Here is a 26,049-nt window from a genome sequence, read left to right as displayed (position 1 = left end):
TATGTCATTTATGTACTGGGCAAGTCATATAAGACATAACAACCCTTTTATTTTGTGAACAGTTCAGGGTATTGAAACAAGGTTTTTGGCAAATTATTGTAGACAGAGGAGGACTTTTGTTTTATGTTAATACTGCTAACTTTTTTAAAAAAGAAAATGGAATTATATAGTTTTTAAATATACTCAAAAGAACTTGAAAAGAAGAGTATAATAATATAACACTTGTTAACATTGGTGCTGAAGCTTTCTGCAAAGACATCTGAGAAATTTGCTAAAATTGAATGGCAAGACAGCCAGAAATGGTCATTGTGGTGTGAATACTACCAAGTGAGGATCTCCTGCAAGTAGCAATCAGAGGGCAGTGAGTATGCTTTCCTTCCTCATTGTGCTATGAATTGTAATCTGTAGCACTCCCTGTATGGGACATTGTTGCAACAGATAAACAATACAGAAAATAGACCAAGCTCAGAGACTGATTTAGGACATTTGTAACACTTCCCAGTATGTATCAAATCAGGAAAATAAGATATCAACCAGTCTAGTATCAAGGGGGGTGAGAATATGGGGTAATGATGTCAGTTACAATAGCAAACCATGCCTATGTGGAAAAAGGTACTTTGAAACAAAATTTAGTTCCCACCCATGACTGGAATAAGTGACTGTATTATGATTCTTCATGTGTTGTTTAAAACTCTGTACCCATCCTATAAGTCTAGAGGGAGAGTTTATTGTGTGCCAGTGTGGCTGCCTCAGCCATTTTTAAGCAGTTAACTTGGCCATATTGTGTAATTTTTTTCAGTATGCATGTCTATTATTGCTTAACTTGTGTATATGTATGCATACATGCAATACCCACTACAAAGTTTTGATTATTGTTTTCGTCTGTACTGTTTTCAATGAAATTTAACAAGAGTGTCAATATTACTATTTTTTCTCAAAGTGTTTTAATCACATTAATCATGAATGGTAATTTCATGGTATATGATGACCTTGTTGTTATGCTCAATAACACAAAATCATTATTTTTATAATTGTTGTACTCAAAATGTTTTTATATTAGTTACACAAAATCATTTTTCTCAGAATTATTGTTCAAAAATGTTTTTATATTAATTACTCAAGTGTTTTAAATTTTGGTCATGCTCTTGGCTGAACATTGAGAGAATGACTGGGGAAATAGAATAAGAGTTTGAGGCACATATTATGTTCAATTTGCTAAGACGACTGGAAAATGGCCTCTAAGGTTGAAACCAGCTTGATGTTATGCATCAATAAATTTTAATGTTTAACAAACTTTCGAAATCAGATTTTAAACTGTATGTCATTGCCAGGGACAGATGTGAAATTTGACCATAATTTATTAACTGTGTGCTAAAACTTTGGAATTTGTATAAAGGCAGCAAATTAAGGAAATGGGAACTGGATAAGTTGAAAGAATCAAGGATTACTGGGAATTTCAGAAGAAGCCTTAGGCAACATTTGACTGAAACAGGGGAGATATGAAATAGTGAAGGCAGTATACGATCAGGTAGCTAAAGAGACAAGACTTAGTCGAACTCTGTGTTTAAACAAGAGGTATTGAATTTCACTACTGAAAGAAGAAGATATAAAAATGCAGAAAATGAAGTAGACAAAAGGGAATACAGACATATAAAAAATGAGTTTGGCAGTAAATGCAAAATTGCTAAGGATAAATGGACAGGGGACAAATGCAGGGCTGCAGAAGCATTTATAATTAGGGGAAAGATAGATACTGCCTATAGAAAAACTAGATCTTTGGGAAAAAGGGAGCTGTATGAATATTAAAAGCTCGCAGTCAGATGGCAAGCCAATATTAAACAAATAAGAGAAGGCTCTACGAGAGAAATTAAGACAACAGAATGGGAAGAGGTAATATATGATGACAAAATGGGAGATATGATACTGTGAGCTGAATTTGACAGAGCATGAAAGATCTGAGTCAAAACAAGGGCCTTGGAGTAGATGATGTTCCCTCAGAATGACTGATATCCTTGGGAAAGCCATCCGTAACAGAACTATTCCATCTGGTGACAGGGGAATACCTTCAAACTTCAGAAAGAATGTAATAATTCTAGTTCCAGAAAAACTAGGCACTGAAAGGTGTGAATATTACAAAACCATCAGTTTAATAAGTCATTCTTGCAAAACACTGATATGAATAATTTACAGAAGACTTGAAAGCTGGTTGAAGGCACCAATGGGAAAGAGCAGTTTGGTTTTCAGGAGAAGTGTAGAAATATGCAAGGCAATATTGACCCTATGACTTCTTTTAGAAGATTAACTGTAGAAAGGTAAATCTGTGTGTATTATAACACTTGTGGGTTTAGAGAGAGCTTTTGACAATGTTGACTGCACTAGTCTCTTTGTAATTCTGGAGATACCAAGGATAAATTCAGGGAGCAAAAGGATATTTACAACTTGTGCAACAACCAGACTGCAGAGCTGAAACACATAAAAGGGAAACCATAGTTGAGAAGGAAGTGAGACAGGGCTGTGGGCTATCCTCAGTGTTATTCAATCTGTATGTTGATCAAGCTGTGAAGGAAACTAAGGAGAAATATGTAAAGGGAAGAGAATAAAAATTTTTGTGATCCTTCCATTACATTTTAATTCTGTCAGAGATGACAAAGGAATTTGAAGGGCTTTTGAATGGGACTGATAGTGTCTTGAAGAGAGGTTGTAAGATGACCATAATCAAAAGTAAAATTGGGTAGCAGAAGAGTGGAAAAGTCCCAGAACAGTGAAAAAGTCCATATTGTAATATCAACAATATTATGAAAACGATGTATTGCTACTCATCATAAAGATGACATGTTCAGTTACGGAAAGGCACAACAAAGACAAGCACATTGAAGTTTCGGCCAAAGCCTTCTTCGGAAAGGAAAACTCTCACACATTCACACGAGCAAGCACACCTCTTGCTTGCTTGACCACTGCCTCTGGCTGTCCCAGCCTTATTACCATGAAAGCCCGCACTGTATGAATATGCAGTAATTAATCAGTTCTTCCTTTTTGAAAATTTGTAGTGATGAGTTACTTGAAGATCCATGCTGTTTAGAAAGTTGATATCCCATTGATATCCCACTCATTTTAAGTTTGGATGCATCCAAGTGGAAAAGGTATATGTATTGAAGGTCAAGCAATCAAACAGTTTTAAGAGGCAATGCTTTGATTTTTTTTTTTTGTTAAAATTGCATTAACAAATTCATGTGATAAATTAAAATATTTATCTATATTGTCAATGGAGATAAAAGCCTGTTGATATGGGTCATAGACAAGAAATTTAAATTAATTACTATAACTCTGAATTTTAAAATGGAGATCCGACAAAACATTTTCTGATTATGAGCTGTAATGTATCTAATATTATACAACCACTTCTTGCAAAACATAGGTTTTGTTCAAATTACCCAGGCTTTCTTCTTGTCTTTTTTTTCTGAAAATGCATCCGAAGTAAATAAACTGTTGCGTTATCTGTTTGATAAAATTTCAGTGATATGATCATGTTGGTACTTTTCACTTCTTATTAACTAAGTTGATTTACAAAATGCATTAGACATTTGCAGTCATTGCTCTAGTGTATCATACATAAACAGGCCATACGGTGGGTTGTGGAGTATATGTGTAGATGTAAATGCTTTCTGGATGGTTTTGATTTAAGACAGAAGAGTGAGTTGGTATTTTATCTGTGTCATACTATTGAGAAGGCAGAATTTTAAGTTAATGTATCCTAGAACTTCAGAAAATAGGTTGAAAAGTATAGTTTCTAGCTTGCAGAAGTAGTTTTGCACAGTAATTAAAAAGTAAAGATGTATTTGGGAGCATCAACTCAAGTATAATAAATAGTTTCCTGCACTAAGTGATTGAAGCAGTGGCAAGCTAACAGAGATATAAATTATTGTGTTGTGTGAGACTGTGATGTATATATCACTTTGCAATCATTATTTCCAGCATTGGTTACCACATCCACTGCATTGTCAAGTCAATACAGAAGACCCCTGCAAAGATCAGTGAAGCACAGGACTTAGTTTTGCCAGAATTAAAGGTTGAGTACAATAAGTTTTGAATGAAGGTGTTTGTGGGACAGGGCTCTGCATGGTGTTGGCTATTTCTTTTAGAACATTTCCCATACAAGATAGCAATGTAATTCTTCTGGTTAGATCTTTATCATATTTATTTGGTAAGGAGCAGAACAATCCTCTTTTCTAACAATTCTTTTTATATTTCTTGTTCAGCTTTTCTTATGATGCCCTGGATCACCAAACTATAATTTTTTCATTTTCTTTTTTCTGTTATAATTGGTGTTTGTTATACTGTCTTTTGTAGTTTAGAGGGAAAGGATGTAAACATCATTGTACATGGGTACACTTATACTTTATCTTTGCTTCAAAGTATGATTTTGTCCTCCACTCAGGTGTCTAAATGGATTGGGATATCATACCTGTCAGCCTCACTTGAATATTGGTTTTTAATTAATTTTATGTTATATACAAAAATGAAAAATACTCATTGTTGGCAAATAATCATGAATTACAGTATGATCTCTTTGAAGAAGGAAGTATTTTTTGCATTCTAATAATTGAAACTAATGCATGTCTCTAAGAAACTAAGTTTTCCTTCATTTTGTAATGTTTCCACAGTTGTTCCAGAGAGCCTAGTAATCATCACATTTTTGCCATTATTTTAGCCAAGCTGAGGGCAGCTGAGGGATGTTAGCTAGTTTTGGATGGATACGAGTTTAGTGAACCTGAAGTTTCTGGGCTGAGATTTAGTGTGCACTGTAATTGTAGTGTCATGGCATGATTCAGTGACTGCAATGCAGTACACTGGCAAAACATTGTGTGTCACAGAGTTCTGGCTTAACTACCTATGATTGTTCTCAACTTAAAAAACTCATCTCCAAAGTGTGCTTTGTGCTGATGGTATGGGTGGTTGTTGAAGCTAAATAGTTGTTTGTGGGTAACCTCTGGTGCACCTACAACAATCGTATTAGGTTTATACAGGTAATGTGGAACTCTTTTTTTTTTATTGATCTTGAATCCCCCAGATACCAGAACTGCTAATCATCCTAGCAGGCCAATCAGTACCGATTAGCCACTGTGTCATCCTCTGGCAGTGACGTAATTAAGAATCAGTACGGGAGAATGGAGGGGGCGTCAGAGGCAACACGCTGCTCTCCTGACCATTGTCATTGTCCCAGACCTTGTACCAGCTACTTCTCACTCAAGTACACCCTCAGTTGGCATCATGAAGATGAGTGCACTCCATTTCAGTCTTCCCACCAACAAAAAATCTATAGCAGTACAAGGAATGGGACCTCTTTCCCCTGCACAGCAGTCAGGCATGTTGACCACTTACCTACATAGGCACACTATTCCTCCAAATACTCATGTGAATTTTATGGGGTGTACAGTTTCTAACTGAAATGCTTCCAGCAGTTCAGGTGTCTGCTGGCGAGTAATCACACCCTACAGAATAAACAAGCTGGAGTGGTAAATTGTAGTAATAGACAACAATCTGTGCCTAACCTTGCATTTATGATTGTTAAAAGATGCAACTGAACCGTTCACAAACCTCGCCTTTCTTCTTCTTCTTCTTCTTCTTCTTCTTCTTCTTCTTCTTTTACATTCATGAACCACTGGAGTGTCTCCTTTTCAATCAAGTATTCGTGTACATAACATCTCATACAAATAATGAGAGCTATCCAAGTGACTAAGTACTTAAATACATGAGAATGTGCCATCACTGAAGTGTACACTGCATTAAGTTCTAGCAAAGCCATTGACAGCTGCCAAGTTATTATGCAACTTGGTACAAAAGAGCTGCTACAGGCGGGCATGAGGAGAAGTTGGTGTTTTTGAACTGAGAAACGTTGTGAAGAAGATAAACGGAGAATTAGAAAAGACTACTGCTTTCATAACTACTTTAATCCACCAAAATTACCAGAACATTACATCAAGTTTATAACCCTCAATGTTTATCCAAATATAGGCAATCCCGCATGATGTATCAATTGTCAACAATTTTGTCATACTAGCGTGGCATGTAAAGGTAGACCAACCTTTGGCAGGCATGGCTCATCTGCTAAACACTGCGGTCTGCTGCATCTTCATGCATCAGCTGCTGTAGTAAAATGGTGCAAAGTGTGCCTGCTCTTCATGAATGAGAAAAGGTACAGTAGCACTAAGTTACACAAAGTATACTGTACTCAAAGGTAAAGTAGTAGTTTTATGACAAGGAAGCTAGCTAGAATATTTTGTGGACACTCATGTCACTGGAAGAACTCAAAATATTGCTTGTCACAGCACTTATAGGAATCATATGATGGAATAAAAGTAACTTGTTGATAAACACCTTCCTCTATACAGCTTTTTTGGGGGAAAATGTGTGAAAGTTCTTAAGTTATGTAATTTTGGGCTTTGTGTGCCAAGCCCTACAATTGCTGTGAACTGATGCTGTTTTGGTATTAACGTCCCTTCGAGATAATGCTTTTCAGTCAAGTAATGGATTATAAGCTACTAATACGAACACTTGAGAGTTAAGGTTGTTTTAAACAGGATGTCTCAGACCTTTAGCATCAAATTGAAAAAGATAATAGTGGGTTCACAATCAATTATATTTAAATAGAAAACCAACGGTCAGAAACGGGTATTTATTGTGTTATGGACATAGGTATCGAACACCCCATGACAACAATGTAGCTCATAGTACCTGTTCAAAATGATGACCAGCAATGTCAACGCATAAATGTCAAAGGCTAATGAAGTTCTGCTACACTCTCTCAAAGATCCCTGGTGTCTGCTCGAGTAGGAGACAGGCAGCTTTCATGCTGGCCATGGGACAGGGCCTCCCCATCCAATCCAGTGATGAGGTTGTGTGTTGCTCACGTGTTTGTGGACATTAAGATCGGAGTGGGCTGGTGGTCCATTGTGTTGAAAACACACCCTTTCGTGAACAACAAGGGATACAGTCTCCAAGAACAGTGGTGGGACATCTCACAGGAACACCAGGTAACATGGACCAGTCAAACGGGGAGGCAACTATGAGCCATGTTGTTGTTATGCAGTGTACACTGTGTATTTCCATAACATTGTAAGGGTCACAGGCTTGGACGCAGCCACAGAGTGCCTCAAACACACAGTAGTAGCATCACATTGCTGGCTGCAGGCAGAACAGTTTCCAACACATATGGTTCTGACACAGAACTATGTCTTTTTCGACCCGCAATGAAGTATTGACAGATCTGTATTTGTTCATTGTAGAACATCAGACACATTTATGACCAGTCGGCATAGTGAGCATGTTATTGTAGATGTCTTCTTAGAAATAAAGTGGTGGTGGCTAATAACTTGTAGTTCACTTATTTCTGTACCCCATGAACCAAAGGCTCACAATAATCCTGACAAATACCAAGGGAGACCCTCAGTCGAGGATACAAACCTCATTAACACCTAATGAAAGTGGTGTTAGCATGGGGAACATTTATGGAAATCCTGCAGCCCTGAGAAGGTGCAGCGATGTGTGAGAATTTCTGAGTTCCTGGCATATTTCCGTGGTGAAGCAGCAGCAGCATCGTGGATGTCATTCGACAACAAGGTGTCATCCAATGCTGGAATTCAGGTTACTCTACTCAAATTTGACTCGAATACAAAAGGCAGTGATGGATTCGTAAAACTTTTGCCGTAAGAGAATGATTTTGTGGCACAGCCCTTCACATGACTTGTCAAATGATAGCTCTTGCAGTGCTGGCCTGAAAAAAAATTTCTCATTATTTCCATCAGTACCAGTGTTTAGTGGTAAACCTGAGGAAGGAGTAAAAGTATTCTTCTGTAAACTTGAAGGAGCTGCCTTGTTGGGTTCATGGACTGATTCAGATAAATTAGCAGTTGCTAAATTCAGAATTCAAGAAGCTGCACAAGATTTCATCAGCGCGGAGCCCACTTGTGTGAAATCAGAAGATTACAATGAATTCAAAGCGACAGTTGTTCAGAGATTCAAACACAAAAATGCTATCAGATTCTACAGGAAGCTACTCCATAGTCTGCGGATGTGACAGGACAAATGTATTGATCAGTTTTCTGACCGAATTCCAAACACTAACACTCAAAAATATGAGCTGCTCGAAGACGAGAATGAGAGTCGCATTCAGTTGTTCAAAGCCAATCAGAGAGCTTTAGATACATTCGTTTGTGGGTTGTATGGCAAGGAAGTAAGCAAAGCTGTCAGATTTGCACTATGTAAGACTTTTCAGGAAGCAGTAGACGCAGCTGTTAGCTTTGTGGATGCATTAAGACAGCCAAATGATGTACGAAAAGAAGAGCATCGCTTATTCAACACAAATGTAGAGCCAGATGTCACAAGTCTGGTCATAAAGCTAAAGGCTGTAAGGAAAACTGACTTTGCAACAAATGTGGGATACAGGGCCACATAGTGAAATATTGCCACAATAAAAGAAAGGGTAATCTGAGCAACAGACAACTTGGCAGAACGTTAAATGAGTACGGGGTCATATGGGCCATCACATTGTCCACCCTATGTCCAAGATAGTGATTCCTGTCAGCTTCACCAAAAATCAGATCGATAGTGACTTGGTGATAGGGGCTGTATATCGTGGATGACAGATCAAGCAACTTATTGACATAGGAGTGCAGAGTATGTTAAGACATCCGCAGCTAAAGATATGTGGGTTAAATGATGGGAATTTACATAACCACAGAGAAGATGACATAGAATTATGAACAAGCATAGAAAAATACATGGCTAGGATGCAAGTAGTTACAAATAATGAAATGCATACGACAGTGTACTTGGATTTGATTTCTTGTTCACTAAGGGGGAAGAGGTATTTGTCACAGATAGAAGGATCAAGCTAGGCCGTGAAAACTATGACCTAGGAAATCATTCTTCAGATCATACTCAAAGGAGCAGCAACACTGACATCGTGGGAGCGATCAACCCGACCGCCTCCAAGTCAATGTACAGATTGATCAGCCTCAGCAAAATTTCCAGGCAACAGGGAAAACAATCTATGTCGAAGTCAAGTCACCCCGATGCAAAGAAGGAACTTTGTTATTGACCGAGTGGTCAGATAAATGTGAGTTACTGGACAAAATGTGTTGTTATGTTGCCAGAAGCATTAGAGTATCTATAGTGGTGAGGCAGAATGTAGCTAGAGTCCCAATAACAATACTGAACATGAGCACCAAAGATGTTATATTGCTGCGAGGAAAGAAAGTTGCTGAAGTGTTGAGCATAAGTAAAATTGATGTCATACAGCTTCAAATGTCGCAGTTACGAAGACAGATTTTTCTAGTGGTACCGAAAAATTGCAGTTGGGGGTCAAAATTAATAATGAAATAAAGAGCAAGATTTGGCAGAAGATAGAACATTTGATACATGAAGAGCAGAAGATTTTAGTGCCTGCTTTTTGGAGTATGCAGGTCTTTTCCAAGAACATTCAAATTTATCTGTCCTCATCTGGTTCAGCATCGTATACATACTGGAAATGCAGCACAGATCACTCAGAGACCTTACATAATACCATTCAGTGAGAGAAGGCTGATAGAAGAAATGGTTAAAGAACAACTGGAAGCGAGAATTATCGAACCAAGAGATCCTGCAGATCAACCATGGTGTTCACCGGTTGTCATTGTTAAGAAGAAATCTTTTTCTGGAGAACCACAGTTCCATTTTTGCTTGTTTTATTTTGCTCTGAATTCAGTAACCACACCTGACATTTACTCCTTACCGAACCTGATAGAAACCCTGGATTACTTGCACAGACGTTGAATTTTTTCAGTTTATGATCTAACAAGTGGATATCATCAACTGACAGTGCGTCCAGATGATCTAGCGAAAACTCCATTTGTTACAACTACAAGAGTGTATAAATACTTGTGTTTGCCATTTGGACTCCACAATGCACCAGCCACCTTTCAACACCTGATGGATTCCGTTTTACCACACCAGCACAATCTCTTGTATACCTCGACAACTTAATAATTTTTGGTGAAAACGTGAAGCAGCATACTAAGAGACTTCAAGCAGTTTTCAAGCATATAAGAAGCACACATCTGTCCTTGTCAATAGATAAATGTCACTTAGCATAAAATCAAGTTAACTACCTTGGACATTTTATAACTAGTGAAGCCATCTGTCCTAATCCAAAATTAATTGAAGCTGTCAAGAATTTTCCGGAATCACATAATATAAAGAAGTTACAATCATTCTTGGGATTGCCAAATTTCTATAGGTGTTTCATATCCGGTTATGCAAATATAGCACACCCAATGAACACAGCTGCTGAAAAAGGGAACTACATTCAGTTGTTCAACAGAATGCATGAAGTGAGTGGAAGAACTTAAAACTGCCCTAACAACAGCTCCAATGTTAGCCTATCCCGATTTCATGATGCCCTTCAGTCTTTCAACAGATGGTTCTTCAAATTTTGATGTCTGTGCTATTTTGTCTCAAGAAATTGATGGCCATGAGTACCGAATATCATTTGCTTCCAGACAATTAAACAAAGCAGAATGTAATTATACAACAACAGAAAAGTAGCTTTGTGCTTTGGTTTATGGTACAACACATAACAGATTAACAGATGTTTTTTGACAGGAAGAGAATTCACAGTGATCACAGACCATGCCACACTTAAATGGCTATTGAGCTTAAAGGACTCAAGTTCCAGACGAACAAGGTGGGCTTTGAGACTGGGTGAGTTTCAGTTTAAAGTTATCATTGTAAATGCTGACGTGGTGACCTAAAGGTACATGTTTGTGTTACAATAAGTCACAAGGAAGAGTTAAAAGAAGCTCAGGAGGAGGATCCACAATACAAAATATGAAAAAATAATCAATGTTTTGTCTAAATAGATGGAGTGCTGTACAAGATCACTAGCAAAAGGAAACCACCTACTTATTCTGGAAAGCATGAGAGAGCAAATAATGATGGAGCAACATGATTCTTTATTATCTGGACACTGCGGCAAGAAAGCAACAAACATTAAAATAGCTGATGTATATTGGTGGCCAAGGCATAAAGCTGACATTACTGAGTTTGTTTCACAATTTGTTCCTGCAACAGATGCAATAATTTGGGAAAAACTAAGGCATTGTTACCATGACTGCCAGAGACTAGTTAACCATTTGAAAGAGTTGTACTTGATGTCGTTGGACCTTTGTCTAAGACTAAAGATGGGAATAAATACATATGTTAGATCATTTCTCCTGAAATCTTCTCAAGATACCAATACCTGATCAGAGTGCTGAGACTGTGGCTAAGGTTTTTGTAAAAGAGTGGATTTTAAAATTTGGATCACCATTAAGCATAATTAGTGTCCAAGGATCAAATTTCATGAGGGAATTGCTTGAACAGACTTGTAAGCTAATACAAATAACGCAAGTAAGAACTATGTTGGCACACCCAGAAGGAAATGGACATGTTAAATGAGTTCACAGGACAATCATTAAGATGGTAGCCACTACATAAGTAGCAAGTATGACAATTGGGATGTGTATGTTCCATACGTCGTGAGTGCTTACATGCAAAAATGCACTCATCAAATAGCCTAAGCCCGTACGAAATTGTATTTGGAAGAAGGATGCATTCATTCTTGGACTTTGCACGATTGACTGCTGGAATCAGCAATGTGCACGTAAAGGAATTAGCATGCAAGCTAAAGGAGGCATGGAAGGCAGTAAATGGCAGAATCATCAATCTTTTCTGCAGCAAGTAAAACAACACTATCACGAAGCAGTTGCACAACAGTACAGAGTCGGAGATCTTATCTATCTGAGCAATGTGGTGTTAAAGAAGAGTCAGGTTAAAAAGTTTAATAAGTTTTGGAAAGGAGAACTGATCTTCGAGGTGCTGTTGCCAGTCACTCTTAAGCTCCAACTGCCTTTTCATTCAATAGTCGTTCGTATCAATTATGTAAAACCATTTCTAGGTAGACTTCCTGTAACATTGTGAGAGGACGGTGAGGACCGACCTAGGGGCCAACAAGATGTTCCTAAATGCAGGACATGAGCAGTGCAAGGTTGCAGTCGAGACTTTGAGGACAAGCCGTCGCTATACACTGAGTGATCCAATCCCAGACATCCCTGCAATCTTTGTAGAGATGTGTAGTGTGAATGAGTGTAAAACTTGTGTTTTATTTCTCAACCATGTACATATACAAATGTGTTGTACAAATACAGAGTGCAGCTATTACATAAAATGCGCAAGTTTAACAAAATCTTCTTCCACAGGTTACCACACAAGACACATTTGTATTCTATTCATTGTGTAACCCTAGTGTTTAGAAATAATTAACCATGTTTACCACAATTCTAATTTTTACTATGACAATGTGTTCCGTTAATGCTATAGAAATAGTACCACAGACAACAGGTGTTTTGTTTGAATCACGATCAGACATGGTAGTTCCAACAAATAATGCTAAGATTGTACTTGAGTACAACTTGAGTGAGATTCAACAACAATTCAGTTCTGTTAAGAAGCAAATTAATTTGATTCGTTCAATCAAAGATAATGACACTGTTTTAGAAATGGGAATGTCTTGGTGTAACAGTTGGAAAACTGGCAGAATGCAGGTAGAGTCTACATTTGCTAATTATGAAAAAGAGATTAACTGTTTCTTAAACCTTTTACCACACAATATCTTGATTAGGTGCAAATGTGCCTGGTTTGATTTTTGAGGAAGTGTCCTTCATACTGTATTTGGCACTTTAACAAGCCAAGATCTACTGGACATTAAAGATAAAATTGTAGCCCTTGGACAACAGCCTAGTATGAATTCAATTAACCTGTCCAATGAAATAAGAATAACGACTTCCTGACACTTAAATCTATACTCGATGTTAATAAATTTCTCTTCTTCAGAAACGCTTTCCTTGTCATTACCAGTCTACATTTTATATCTCCTCTACTTCGACCATCATCAGTCCTTTTGCTCCCCAAATAGCAAAACTCCTTTACTACTTTAAGTATATCATTTCCTAATCTAATTCCCTCAACATCACCCGACTTAATTCAACTACATTCCATTATCCTCGTTTTGCTTTGATTGATGTTCATCTTATCTCCTCCTTTCAAGACAATGTCCAGCCCATTCAACTGTTCTTCCAAGTGTTTTGCTGTCTCTGACAGAATTACAATGTCATTGGCGAACCTCAGAGTTTTTATTTCTTCTCCATGGATTTTAATACCTATTCCAAATTTTTCTTTTGTTTCCTTTACTGCTTGCTCAGTATACAGATTGAATAACATTGGGGATAGGCTACAACCCTCTCTCACTCCATTCCCAACCACTGCTTCCCATTCATGCCCCTCAACTCTTATAACTGCCATCTGGTTTCTGTACGTAGAACATATCAACCACAAAATGTATTTTCACAAATGTGATTAAGTTCAAAAGTCAAAGAGTAAATTGCTTTTTCAAAGGGTAACTTTTTTTCTCTAAATCGCATAATATTCTCCAGATCAATAAATATCTTGTACTACACACTTTCTAAAGTAACTTAAGGTGCTACATGAAGTCACATAGGAGGCATACGACCATTGTGTTAAGTCGAATCTTTATCCACTGTTGAGTGGGTCACTAAAATAACTATTCACTTTGCTGTTCAGAAATGATTTATTGAAGTGTTTTTGACCATCAGCAATATTCAAAACAAGAACATGTATCACCCATCAGTATCAGGTTTGTATTGACAGATTTATAGATTTGTCTAACTATGGACACTAGCACACCTCATGCACATGACTGCCAACATTGGCAGCTCAGACCAAATGCCTTTCTGGCCTGAGCTGCTGGTGTTGGCAGTCATGTGTGCATGAAGTGTGCTTACTTGTGTATATGAATGGTGTGTGTTTCTGTTTTGCTGATAAATGCTGTGGCCAAAAGCTTTGTGAAAGTGTATTTTTAATTGTGTCTGTCTGCAAATTAACATGGCATCTTTACAGTAGGTAGCAATTTATCTTTTCCTAAGTTGTTTATAGGTTTGTCTTTCAGTTTAATTTATTTTGTTGCCACACCATAATATTATACTGATATTTTTTGTCTATTCTGTGGCAATTGTTGTTCTTGAAGTGATCACACGCCTGTGGACATTTCTGTGCTGTATCTTTTTATATAACCTTAGCAGATCTTTTCTTTCATTTGTTTGTCTGTTGTTTCAGCCTATTCATTTCTTGGTTTTGTTCAATGTGATATATTGCGCAAATGTTGCCTAACATTGGTCAGATCCATTTAGTTTTCAATAAATAATGTACTTTGCTTAGGAGTGCTGTGAAAGTCCTCTAAAGATAAAAGTAATTACCTGAGACATAATGTGTTTGCTTCAAAAGTTTTTGAGCTTAGACACTTATGGCTGAAAAATCAAGAAACATTTTATTCTAAAATAGCAGGACATTCATGTTCCGCTTTCTTTTTGTGGGATTTAGAACTGCCCTATTATTTTCAGTATATTTTTTTCAATTTTGTAAAAACATAGGATTAGTGATGTTTCAGTGATTACTTTAATGATTGTTAATAGTGATTGTGGTAACAGCTGTGTGTGTGTGTGTGTGTGTGTGTGTGTGTGTGTGTGTGTGTGTGTGTGTGTGTTATCTATTCATTATTACAGCTCATTCTGCTTCATGTTATTTACAATATATTCAGTGCTATAACTATTCTGTGCTACACAGGTTGGTTTTCTTTGTTTGCACTTGTTATCCAGCTGTAACACTCATTTCTGTTTCTAGCCAGTGTCAACTGTTAAGAAGCATCTTGTAACTATACATAACTTGTAATGTTCACAACTATATGTTTTCCAAGGTTAGAAGTTGCTAATATTTACTTATGGACATTTTTTGGAAGTAATATGTTGATATTGACAGTAACTTCCCTGTTGTATTTGCTGTAATATACTTTATTTGTCAGTAACAGTGTTTTAAATTTCAACAGAATCCACGAGTCAATCTCCTATTCTCAATGAAACAGGTTTTGCTGCTAGTATTGCTGCTGTACACTGGACTCTTGCCATTTGTGCCCATTAAAGAGACACATCTTGAAATTTTTCTACCTGCTATTTATTTAAGGTTGATCAGGTAATGTATTTTATAACCAATTTCTTGCCATTATCTAAAATTAGTTATTACATGTTAAGTAAATGTATCTGACTTTGTGCTTTTAAAATGAAGAGCATGAAATGTGATGGAATGTAGTGTTCACAGAACACTCATTTAGTTGATCCTTCTCACCTTCAGAGATGGCTCTTAGTGACATTTGCATTATGTGTTGCTTATGCTAAAATGTTAATTCCATTTCTTTCATCAGTTGCTCCTCTTTTTCCTTGGCATATTTTATTCTCCACACCTCCAGTTTCCAGAACTTTTTTTAACAATGTTTCCAAAGATAGATTGTGATTGTTTGGCATGATCTGAATGTTCTTCAACATACAACCACACCACTGCTCCATAGTATAGCAGCATTTTCTATAAATGGTATTAACTTTTTTGAGTGTTGTATACATTATGAATGTCTCAGTAGCTTCCCGCACAAGTTATGTGATTACTACAAATGCAAAACACAGATGATGTGATTCAAGTACATGGGTGAACATAAGAACCATACCTGAGTTACATGTTTACTTACATTTTATCTCATGCAGAAAATATAAATAATGACAGTCCAAAAATGTGTATGCAACATGTGTAATGTAAGTTATTTATCCATACTATGTTAGAACACCTAATAATGTTGGTTGCATTTCAGGAAAAGAATCAATAATACCTCATATTTACCTCTCCACACTTTCTTTGTGCGAAGTATGGACTTGCTTCTCATGAGACGCATTCTTTTTAACCACTTAGAAAAGCGTGGAATCCAGGTAAGTTATTTTTTCTTGTTATTCCTAATAACTATAGTTGTGTAATTGATTGAATAGTAAATAAATAGTACTTACTCTGTACATGATCCATCCAAGTAATGTCTTGTTGATTATTTAAGCATTTTCATTTATTGTTGTTAAGTGAATTCATTGATACTCCAGAATCAATAGAAGCAATGTTAGATTCTTTTTATGAGTAATATCGAACAGCTGAGCATCTGTCTAATACAAACACAGTACTGAGATGAATTTGGAATTGAGATTTGGGTTGAATTTCATGACTTAGCAGTTCTTTCAATGCTGAAGGTACTTTTCTTATGTTGTAATTTTGTAACTGAGAATGCATGTCATTAAAGTGAAATGGTGGACATATAATTACATGAATGTAAAATGTAATGATGAGAGAGACTTTTAAAATAAGAGTGTAATAGTCGATTATAGAGGCAACTGTACTACGTAAATTTGATGGAAGGGGGGGGGGGGGGGGGACACCCAGATTTGGTCCTGTGTCTGTTTATATTCTTAACAATTTTTCTTCCAGACCAGTGTAATTTAAAAATGTTATTCCAGAATATGGATCTGAACTTTCATTAACAACATACTTTTTAAATTGATACAGGTGTGTAAGTGGAGCCCAGAACCTGAAAATATCTTTTAGCACTATCTTAGCATTACAAACACATTTTCTATAATGTGCTCTGCGGAGGAGGGGGCGGGGGTGTTCTCTATGATCATCACAAAAACTTTGAAAAGATGCAATTCCATAAATTGTCAGTGACTTTTATTCAGCTGGCCATTGTGGCCAAGCGGTTCTAGGCGCTACAGACTGGAACCGCGTGACCGCTACGGTCGCAGGTTCGAATCCTGCCTCAGGCATGGATGTGTGTGATGTCCTTAGGTTAGTTAGGTTTAAGTAGTTCTATGTTCTAGGGGACTGATGACCTCAGCAGTTAAGTCCCATAGTGCTCAGAGCCATTTGAACCATTTTTGAACTTTTATTCACAACATACTTCTAAAAACATATTTACATTTAAGAAGGGTCATGAACTTGAAAATATGAATATGATACTTTTTATGAATAGTGACATCCACTACTAAGACTTAAATTTTTGGATTAAGTTTCACTGAAAAATTGGAAACATTTATGGAATCTGATAGAAGAAATCATTAAAGACAATAAATATTTGTTTCAATAGTTTAAAATATGAAGTACATTAAATAGAATACAGTACTTGCAAAAGGTGTAGTGGAAATAACCATGAATTTTCACAGTAGAAAAAAGACAGCAGCATTCTTTTTGCTTTTCTACTTCATCTTTATCAGTCTCACGTAGGTGTTTATATTTCATCTTTATTAGTCCCACTTACGTAATTTTCTTGTATGCTGTTCAGTCCCATTCTGGTCAATCATCTGCCTCATGATTGTATCACTTTAAAGCTCTTCTTCCTGATTAATTTTTGCCTCTGCTTTTGTTGTGTCCATACCATCTTATTTCTCTTACTCCCAACAACAATAACCTCACCATAAGCTTCCTACAAAGCACATAATATTTTTCAATTTTATACTTCTAGCAGCAATTCTCAGAAACCTTGTGCAGTTTTATTTTTTTTAATATAACCATATTGTGGGTTTCACATATTAGCTTTGCAGGTATTCCCCCATCTTGTCACACTTGAACAGCTTCCAGTATTATGACCATTTGAATTTATACGGTTTTTCATTCCTTCTTCGAGTTGCTATCTTCCTTCATAACTACTGGAATGTTTCAAAACTGGCTCATTGTCAACAGCTGTCCTCTTTTTTAGGTCTGGTTCGATGCAGATCACCTTGAATTCCTCTGCTGCACTAACCTCTTCATTTCAGAGTAGCACTTGTACCCTATGTCCTCAGTTATTTGTTGGATGTATTCCCAACTCTGTCTTCCCCTACAGTTTTTTACTTTTGTAACTCCCTCTAGCACCATGGAGGTTATTCCCTGATGTCATAACATATTTTGTATCATCGTGTCCCTTCTTCTTGTCATTGTTTTCCATAAGTTCCTTTCTTCACTGAGTTTGCAGAGAGTTGGTACCACAAATGTGGTGCAATATTTATTGTTGTCCCAGCTTACATATACATTGCATCCACCCATCTTGTAATACATGTACATAAATAAAAGTTACATCCAAACAGCAAGTTATCTAATTCATCATGAAAATAAACTTTTTATAGAGGTGATCATCATTCTTTGGTTTGAAAAATGCTTGTGCAACATGTCACTTCATTAAAGTAATATGATGCACTACAAAGGATATCAGAATCTCTTAACGTTGTCTATTTCATGCTTACCAACTTTGATGTAAAGTTTCTTGCTATTCTCATTTATACTCCTTCTCATTACTTTAATCTTCCTTTGATTTACTCTCAATCCATATTCTGTACTCATTTACTGTTCATTCCATTCAACAAATCCTGTAATTCATCTTCACTTTCACTGAGGATCATAATGTCATCCGAGAGTCTTATACTTTTACCCTGGATTTTAATCCCACTTTTCAACCTTTCTTTTGTTTCCATCATTGCTTCATTATTGTATAGATTGAACAGTAGGGGCAAAATCTGCGTACCTGTCTTACCCCTTTTTTAATTTGAGCACTTTGTTCTTGGTCTTCCAGTCATATTGTACCCTCTTGGTTCTTGGTCATATTGTATATTACACATCTTTTCCTATAGCTTACTCCTATTTTCCTCAGAAATTTTAACATCTTGCTCCATTTTACACTGTCAAATGCTTTTTCTAGGTTGACATATTCTATGAATGTGCCTTGATTTTTCTTCAGTCTTACTTCCATTATCAAGCACAATGCCAGAACTGCCTCTCTGGTGCCATTATCTTTCCTAATGCTAAAATGATCAGCATCTAACATATCCTCAATTTTCTTTTGTATTCTTCTGTATATTATTCTTGTCAGCAGCCTGGATGCATGAGCAGTTAAGCCGATTGTGCGATAGTCCTTACACCTGCTCATCCTATCTTTGGAACTGTGTGGATGATATTTTTACGAAAGTCTGATGGAACATGTCCTGTCTCTTAGATTTTACACACCAACCTGAATAGCTGTTTGGTTGCCATTTTCCCCTGTGATATCTGAAATTCACTCCTAAGGGATTTATATTGCTGTTTTCCTGTCTTTCCCTGAACATTTTTGTACTTCCTTCTTTTGTCAACCATTTGAAATATTTCTTCTGTGAGTGAAGGTTTCTTTTCAGTTAACTTCCTTATACCTACATTTATCTGTCCAACATCTGTGATTGCCCTTTTTAGAAGTGTACACTCCTCCTCAATTGAAATGGGTATCGTGGGATACCTTGTTGCTGTATCCTCAACATTAGTGAAACACATCTCATCATTACTAAATTGTTATCTGAGTGTGTCTGCTCTTATATATTCTTTACAATCTGATATCCAGTTTTGGAATCTCTGTCTGATCATGTAATCCTGCTGGAATGATCCCATGCTTTCTAGTCTTTTCCAAGTGTACCTCCTCCTCTATTGATTTGTGAACAGAATATTCACTGTTACTATCTGTCATTTATTGCAGAAGTCAATTAGGCTTTCTCCTAATACCAAGCCCATATTCTCCTGTAACACTTTCTCCTATTCCTTCCCATACAACCGCATTCCAGTCCCCCATGATTATTAGATTTAATCTCCTTTTACATTCCAAATTACCTGTTCAATACCCTTGTACACTTTCTCTCTACATCTTCTGCTTGCAACGTTGATGTGTCTACATGAACTATTTTTGTCAGCATTGGTTTGTTGTAAAATCTGATAATTCTGTCATTGAATTGTTCACAGTAGCTCACTCTCTGCCATACTTTCCTATTCATAATGCATCTTACTCCTATTTTACCATTTTCTGCAGCTGTTGAGATTACCCTATATTCACCTGACCAGAAATCCTTATCTTCTTTCCATTTCACTTCAGTGACCCCCACTATATCTAGATAGAGACTTTGCATTTCTCTTTTCAGATTTTCTAGCTTCGCTATTATATTCCAAGCTCCAACTCGTAGAATGTTATCCCATCATTTACTATTCCATCTTTTTCTCATGGTCACCTCACCCTTGGCAGTCCCAACCCCTCCCAGAGATCTGAATGGAGGAGTGGTGCAGGATCTTTTGTGATTGGAGAGATCCTCATGACATTTGTTCACTCACAGGCCACATTTCCTTTGGATACACATTAGGTGTTCTTAATGTAGTAGTTTCCATTGTGTTCTGCATCCTCATGTCAATGATCACTGCAGATTCTTCCACCTTGAAGGGGCACTTTCCCACCCCAGAGACAAGAGAGTACCCTAAACCTCTGTCTGATTCTCTACCCTTTTTGACAAGAGCATTGGCACAATGAGAGTGTCTTCTTATGCCAGAAGACTTTGGCTGCCATTGCTGATGATATGTATTCAAAATTCAAGCAGTGGCTGGGTTCGAACCCATGTGTGTGCAGTGACAAATACAAAACTTAGTGGATCCTCTTGATTTGATCTCCATCACACTACTTCTGCATCTGTCTTCACCTCTACCTGTACCTTTACCTCTACTTCCACTTTCTATCTCTCTGTGCACTTCCACCTCTCAGTGGACCTCCATCTCTTACTGCACGTCCATCTCTTACTGCACCTCCACTTCTTTCTCAAACACTTCCACTGCCCACAAAATAAATTCTCTTTAAAGTACTCCAGAAATTTGTTTACGTTTTTGTTTATGGTCAATGCATGATTACCATTTTGCATGTAACTGTTTCATAGTTAGTTCATAATTTTAGTGTGTGACATGTACCAAAATAACAGAAAGAAATGTCCATACAAGGTGGTACACAAAAAAAAAAAAAACCTGAATAACATTGCTGTGGGTGGAGCTTGCATAGTACACCCTTCTGCAGATGGGCATGCATAGTGCAACTCACTGCCAGTTCAGTGCCATTTTTTCTGTTCATCTACTGTGATTGTCTTTGCTAGTGCTGTTTTGTTCTTGTTTCGTTTTTTGTGGTGGCATGTTTAAGTGAGCAACATGCAGCTGTGTAATTTTGTTCTCTGCTCAGTAAAAATGCTGCTGAAATTGTTTTAATGTTGGAAACAGCTTATCAAGATGACGCTATGGGAAAAACTCAAATGTACGAGTGGTTTGCATGATTGAAACATGGCAACATGATGATTGATGCCAAACCTCATTCTGGACACCCATCAACTGCCAAAATCAGTGGAAATATTCAGATTTTGTTCCCCTAGGCCAGATCATCAACCAGACCTTTTATTTGGAAGTTTCAAGTAGATTGCGCAACAGTGTTAGTCAAAAAATACCCTATTTGTGGCATACAGAAGACTGGTTCTTCCACCATGACAGTGCAACTGCATACACTGCCATCGCTGTCGGACAGTTTCGGACAGTTTTTGACTAAAAATGGCATGCCCCACACTCCTTACTCGCCAGACTTGGCTCCATGCAACTTTTTCTTATTTCCATGCATGAAAAGGGGCATGAAAGGACACCAATTTGACAATATTGAAGAAGTCAAGGGGAAAAAAAATGAGGCAGGAGCTGTCATCCATTTTTAAAGATGACTACAAAAAATGTTTTGGACAATTGAAGCACTGATAGGGCAAATGTATTAGTTAAAATGGAGAATATTTTGAATGGGATAAGATTGTTTTGTAAACAATTTGAAAATATATAGCTTTTAAAAAAATAATTCCATTTTGGATACCACCTTGTAAATATTACTGATGTATCTGTGTTTGGCAAAAATCCTTCTACCTTGCTCATTGTACAACAACTCACTGTTGCCTGACTCATCCTTATTGCTATTTTACAAGTTCTAAGTTTCGATCTGATGATGATAGTAACTGAAATATTGTGATAAATAAATAAATATATTTAATATAATCTACACAACCTAATTTGCAAAAATGGACTCCATGAGACACCAAAAGTATAGGAATATGACCTGAATCATGGGCTTCCTACATTAAGGTGGATGCCAGAATAGTCCCTTTGGAAAGTACACACTTTATTTCCTTCTCCATCCTTGTTCATTTGTACCATGTGTTCAGTCTCTAATTACCTCAGTGTCAACAGGATGTTTAATCTAACATTCCTTCCTTCTTAGGCTATGTGTTAACAGATTATTATTTTTACATTGTATCTGGTCATTCAGTGAACCTTTATAAATGTGTTTGCTGTAATCTACAGTTTTTTCATTCTTTCTTGGACTAATTTATCATTAACTGCTCCTAACTTTCACTGAATTAGTGTGCAGTTCATCAATGTCACTTTAGCCACACCATAACCCTGCTTAACTCGTTACGCATATCATACGATTTTGTAACGTAATTGGTATCACATTGTCTGTCAGACTTCAGAAATTTATTGTCAGTTTATATACATTGTCTTAACTTATTAATTGTTTATTGACCTCAGCTAGTCATATCATGTATTTTCAAACATATGAAAGTGAAATATCTCAAAGAATATTAACCCTTTCACTGCTCCAGACGTAAATATACGCTAATCGTTTCAGTGCTCCAGACGGATATATACTATGTGCTATAAAAAATACTTACATCGGTTCCCTGCTACAGTTGTATAGTTACTTATAACGTCGACAATCGGGCCAGTGAGTCGGAGGTAATTGTTGCGCAAGTATGCAGTTTAATCATTGGAATACTAGGAAATACCTGAACGACTATTGAATGCTGAATTCTCTTTCTGCTGAGTTCATTCGTATCACTATATTACCTAGTTTGCGTGTGGCCGTTTCCGCGTTACCGAATAAAATGACACGATGTTACCGTCTGTTTGCAGACGATGAGCTGCTGAGTATTCTAAACCAAAGTGACGACGAGGACATCATCATCATGCCCAATCCAGCTGATTATGGGTGGACAGATAATGACGACGACGAGCTGGCAGATAAGTCTGTCACCTCAAATATAAAAAGTATTTGTGAACCAACAAACGTTGAACCAGTAAATGCAGATCCAGATTTTGATGTTATCGTCAATTCTTTCTCCGATTCTGAAGAAGAGCCTGAGCGTATGACTGAAAAATCTCCTAAGAGACACAAAACAGTTGATTTTAGATGGAAAGGCTCTGATTTGGACCCTAAAGTGTATAATTTCGATAACAGTGGTTCTGGTTGCAAAATCGTCAATTTAGATGATTTATGTACTGTATACGACTGCTTCAAAGTTTTTTTTTAGCCAAGAAATTGTGAGCTACGTAGCTGAGCAGTGTACTTTATATTATGAACACCTTTGCAATGATGCCATTGAAAAATCAAGACTGCGACGTTGGAAAAACACAAACAGTCACGAAGTTTACTGTTTCCTTGCTGTAAATTTTCTGATGGCTCAAGTGAGAAAAAATGAAATAAACAGTTATTGGACCAATGATCAGTTACTGTCTACTCCAATGTTTGCACAAATCATGCCGAGAGATAGATATCTTCTGTTACTTAGAATGTTACATTATGCTGATAACAGTAAGGACCCTGCAGATGAAAAAATCTGGAAATTACGTCGAATTGTGGATCACTTAAGAAAAGTATTTCCAGGTGCTTTCTATCCTTTTAAAAATTTGTGCATTGACGTAAGTTTAGTTCTCTTCAAAGGTCGTGTCTTCTTCAAGCAGTACATTCCTTCCAAAAGCCACAGATTTGGTGTAAAATTTTTTGTGTTATGTGAATGTGAAACTGGTTATATTCTTGACTTTATTATTTATGCGAGTGCAGCAGCAGACGTAAAAAAAGAAACTGACTTTAGTGTAAATGTTGGAATACCTGGAAGCATTGTTCTCACTTTAATTGAACGTTACCTTGGTAAAGGTCACACATTATACGTTGACAATTGGTACACTAGCCCAACGTTATTTTCTTATTTGCTTGACAGAGTGACTAATGCCTGTGGAACTGTGAGAACAAACCACAAAGGCATGCCTGCTTTATCAAAAAAACTTAGAAAAGGCGAGATTGAGTTTATGTCAACACATAAACTTCTTGCTCTGAAGTGGCAGGACAAGCGGGAGGTGAGGATGCTTTCAACTTTTCATAAAAGCGAAATTACAGCGACTGACAAAATTGACAGAACCACGAATTAACCAAAAACAAAACCACTGAAAATATGGGGGCTGTCGACAGGAGTGACATGATGCTAAGTTCAGTAGAATGTGTACGAAAAACTGTAAAATGGTATAAAAAAGTATTTTTTCATTTGGTGGATCTGTCTCTGCTCAATGCACATGCATTATATAAAACTCAAACAGGACAAAATATTTTAGATTAGATTAGATTAGATTAATACTAGTTCCATGGATCATGAATACGATATTTCGTAATGATGTGGAACGAGTCGAATTTTCACTATCTGATTTTCAACAGAAACTTATCAAGGAGATTCACCACCAAAAGCAAACAGAGGGATGTCGTGGCAGGAGATCGGCTGATGGTGACAATCCCCTTACTCCTAACCGAGCGCCACTTTATCTCGCTAATCCCAGGAACTTCAAAGAAGAAGGCCACCCAGAGAAGGTGTATTGTATGTGCAAACGAAGTGACACAAGATACATTTGTGTAAAATGTAATGTGCCTTTATGTTTGAATTTTTGTTTCAAGAGATATCACACTTTGAAGTATTACTAATGTAATATGTTTTCTATTTTTTCACCTAATAAAGTACCTTTTTTGAACAAAATAAGACTTTCTGAACAAAGATTTTAAAAAAAGGAAACGATTCACACCGACAATACTCGATTTTGCATCTCATTTTTATCTCAATAATAACAGTAGACTGCTACAGTCGTATATATATGCACCGGGTGAAAATAACGCGCACAGGGCGGGAGCCGCTGAGAGTAAATGCGCAGTGAAAGGGTTCATAAGCAAGAAGAAAACAAAGAAAATATGCAAACAATGTTCCAAAAAAGTGGACTGCCCTAAGTTTCTTGAAAATATAGAAATAAAACTTTTAGTTGTTAATCTGATGCTATGCCAGTCTTTCTTGAATGACCAAGAATCAGAAACAGATATAAAGTATTGAAAATTTCAAGTATAAATTCACATTTTGATGTTAACTTTCAGGCCACAGTGCAGGCTGGGTCCTGCTGTCTGACATACACACAATCTTGAACACATATTTCACTGATTTTTTTTTTTTAGCTGTTAAACCTGAAATCTACATCAAATGGGGGAAGGCACAAGTATTTTGTCAATGCACATAGTACAGCCTGGGGAACAACACTACTCGTAGTTAACAACAAATCTGTTACAAATGTTTGGCACTGTGGCATTCACATTACCCTTTTTCCTTTCAGCCCTACCATCTGAGCTTGCAAATAGAAACCGAGCGAGGTGGTGCAGTGGTTAGCACACTGGACTCGCATTCGGGGGATGACGATTCAAACCTATCTCTGGTCATCCTGATTTAGATTTTCTGTGATTTCCCTATATCGTTTCCAGCAAATGCTGGGATGGTTCCGTTGAAAGGGCATGGCCAATTTCCTTCGCCATCCTTCCCAACTCCAAGCTTGTGCTCCATCTCTAATGACATCGTTGTTGACGGGACGTTAAATACTAATCTCCTCCTCCTCCTCCTCCTCCTCCTCCTCCTCCTCCTCCTCCTAATACACATTCTTAATGCATGTATTGTAGACTCCTTATATGCAACTGCAAATAGAAGAGCTACCAATATGAACAAAAACTTTTTGTTACAGTTCTATGAAAAATAGTACATTCTGTTCCACATACTGAGAAAAGCTTATATATGGATTTGTTACCAGATTTGGAGATTGCTGTGAATACAAATAAGCCTATAAAAGCTTTCAGTTCAAGAGCATCAATATCTTGTAGAAATGATATATTCTTTTGAGAGAACTTTTATTTGACTGCTTATTCTTTTATCACTGCAGAATCTCATCTAAAATGTTATGAGCAAAATGTAGACCCCATAGTTCTTCAGCAGTTCGATTTCTATTATCCATGGCATTAGCCCAAAGGTGCAGACCAGGAATCTGCAACACTGTGTTACATTGACTTGTTCTGATTGTTAGTTGGTGATTGTGCTTTTCTCCATTTGAATCAGTTTCACATATCATAAAAGTAGAGTTTCACCTATA

At 37.0% G+C, this 26,049-nt stretch overlaps 1 protein-coding gene across 2 annotated transcripts in view; it reads left to right on the top strand.

Annotated features, from left to right (window-relative positions):
* Nucleotides 1-26,049, top strand: part of LOC126469408 (lysophospholipase D GDPD1-like) — a 171,261-nt gene that overhangs the window by 103,318 nt on the left and 41,894 nt on the right. For both annotated transcript variants that reach the window (XM_050096632.1, XM_050096630.1), the window contains exons 5-6: nt 14,972-15,114; nt 15,782-15,896. In XM_050096632.1, coding sequence (XP_049952589.1) covers nt 14,972-15,114; nt 15,782-15,896 — 258 coding nt within the window. The remainder of the gene's footprint in view (nt 1-14,971; nt 15,115-15,781; nt 15,897-26,049) is intronic.

The sequence above is a fragment of the Schistocerca serialis genome, chromosome 1 (genome assembly GCF_023864345.2).
Source record: "Schistocerca serialis cubense isolate TAMUIC-IGC-003099 chromosome 1, iqSchSeri2.2, whole genome shotgun sequence".
NCBI classification, from domain to species: Eukaryota; Metazoa; Arthropoda; class Insecta; order Orthoptera; family Acrididae; genus Schistocerca; species Schistocerca serialis.
Note: the sequence above shows the minus strand (reverse complement) of the source record. Positions and strands in the feature narration are given on the sequence as shown.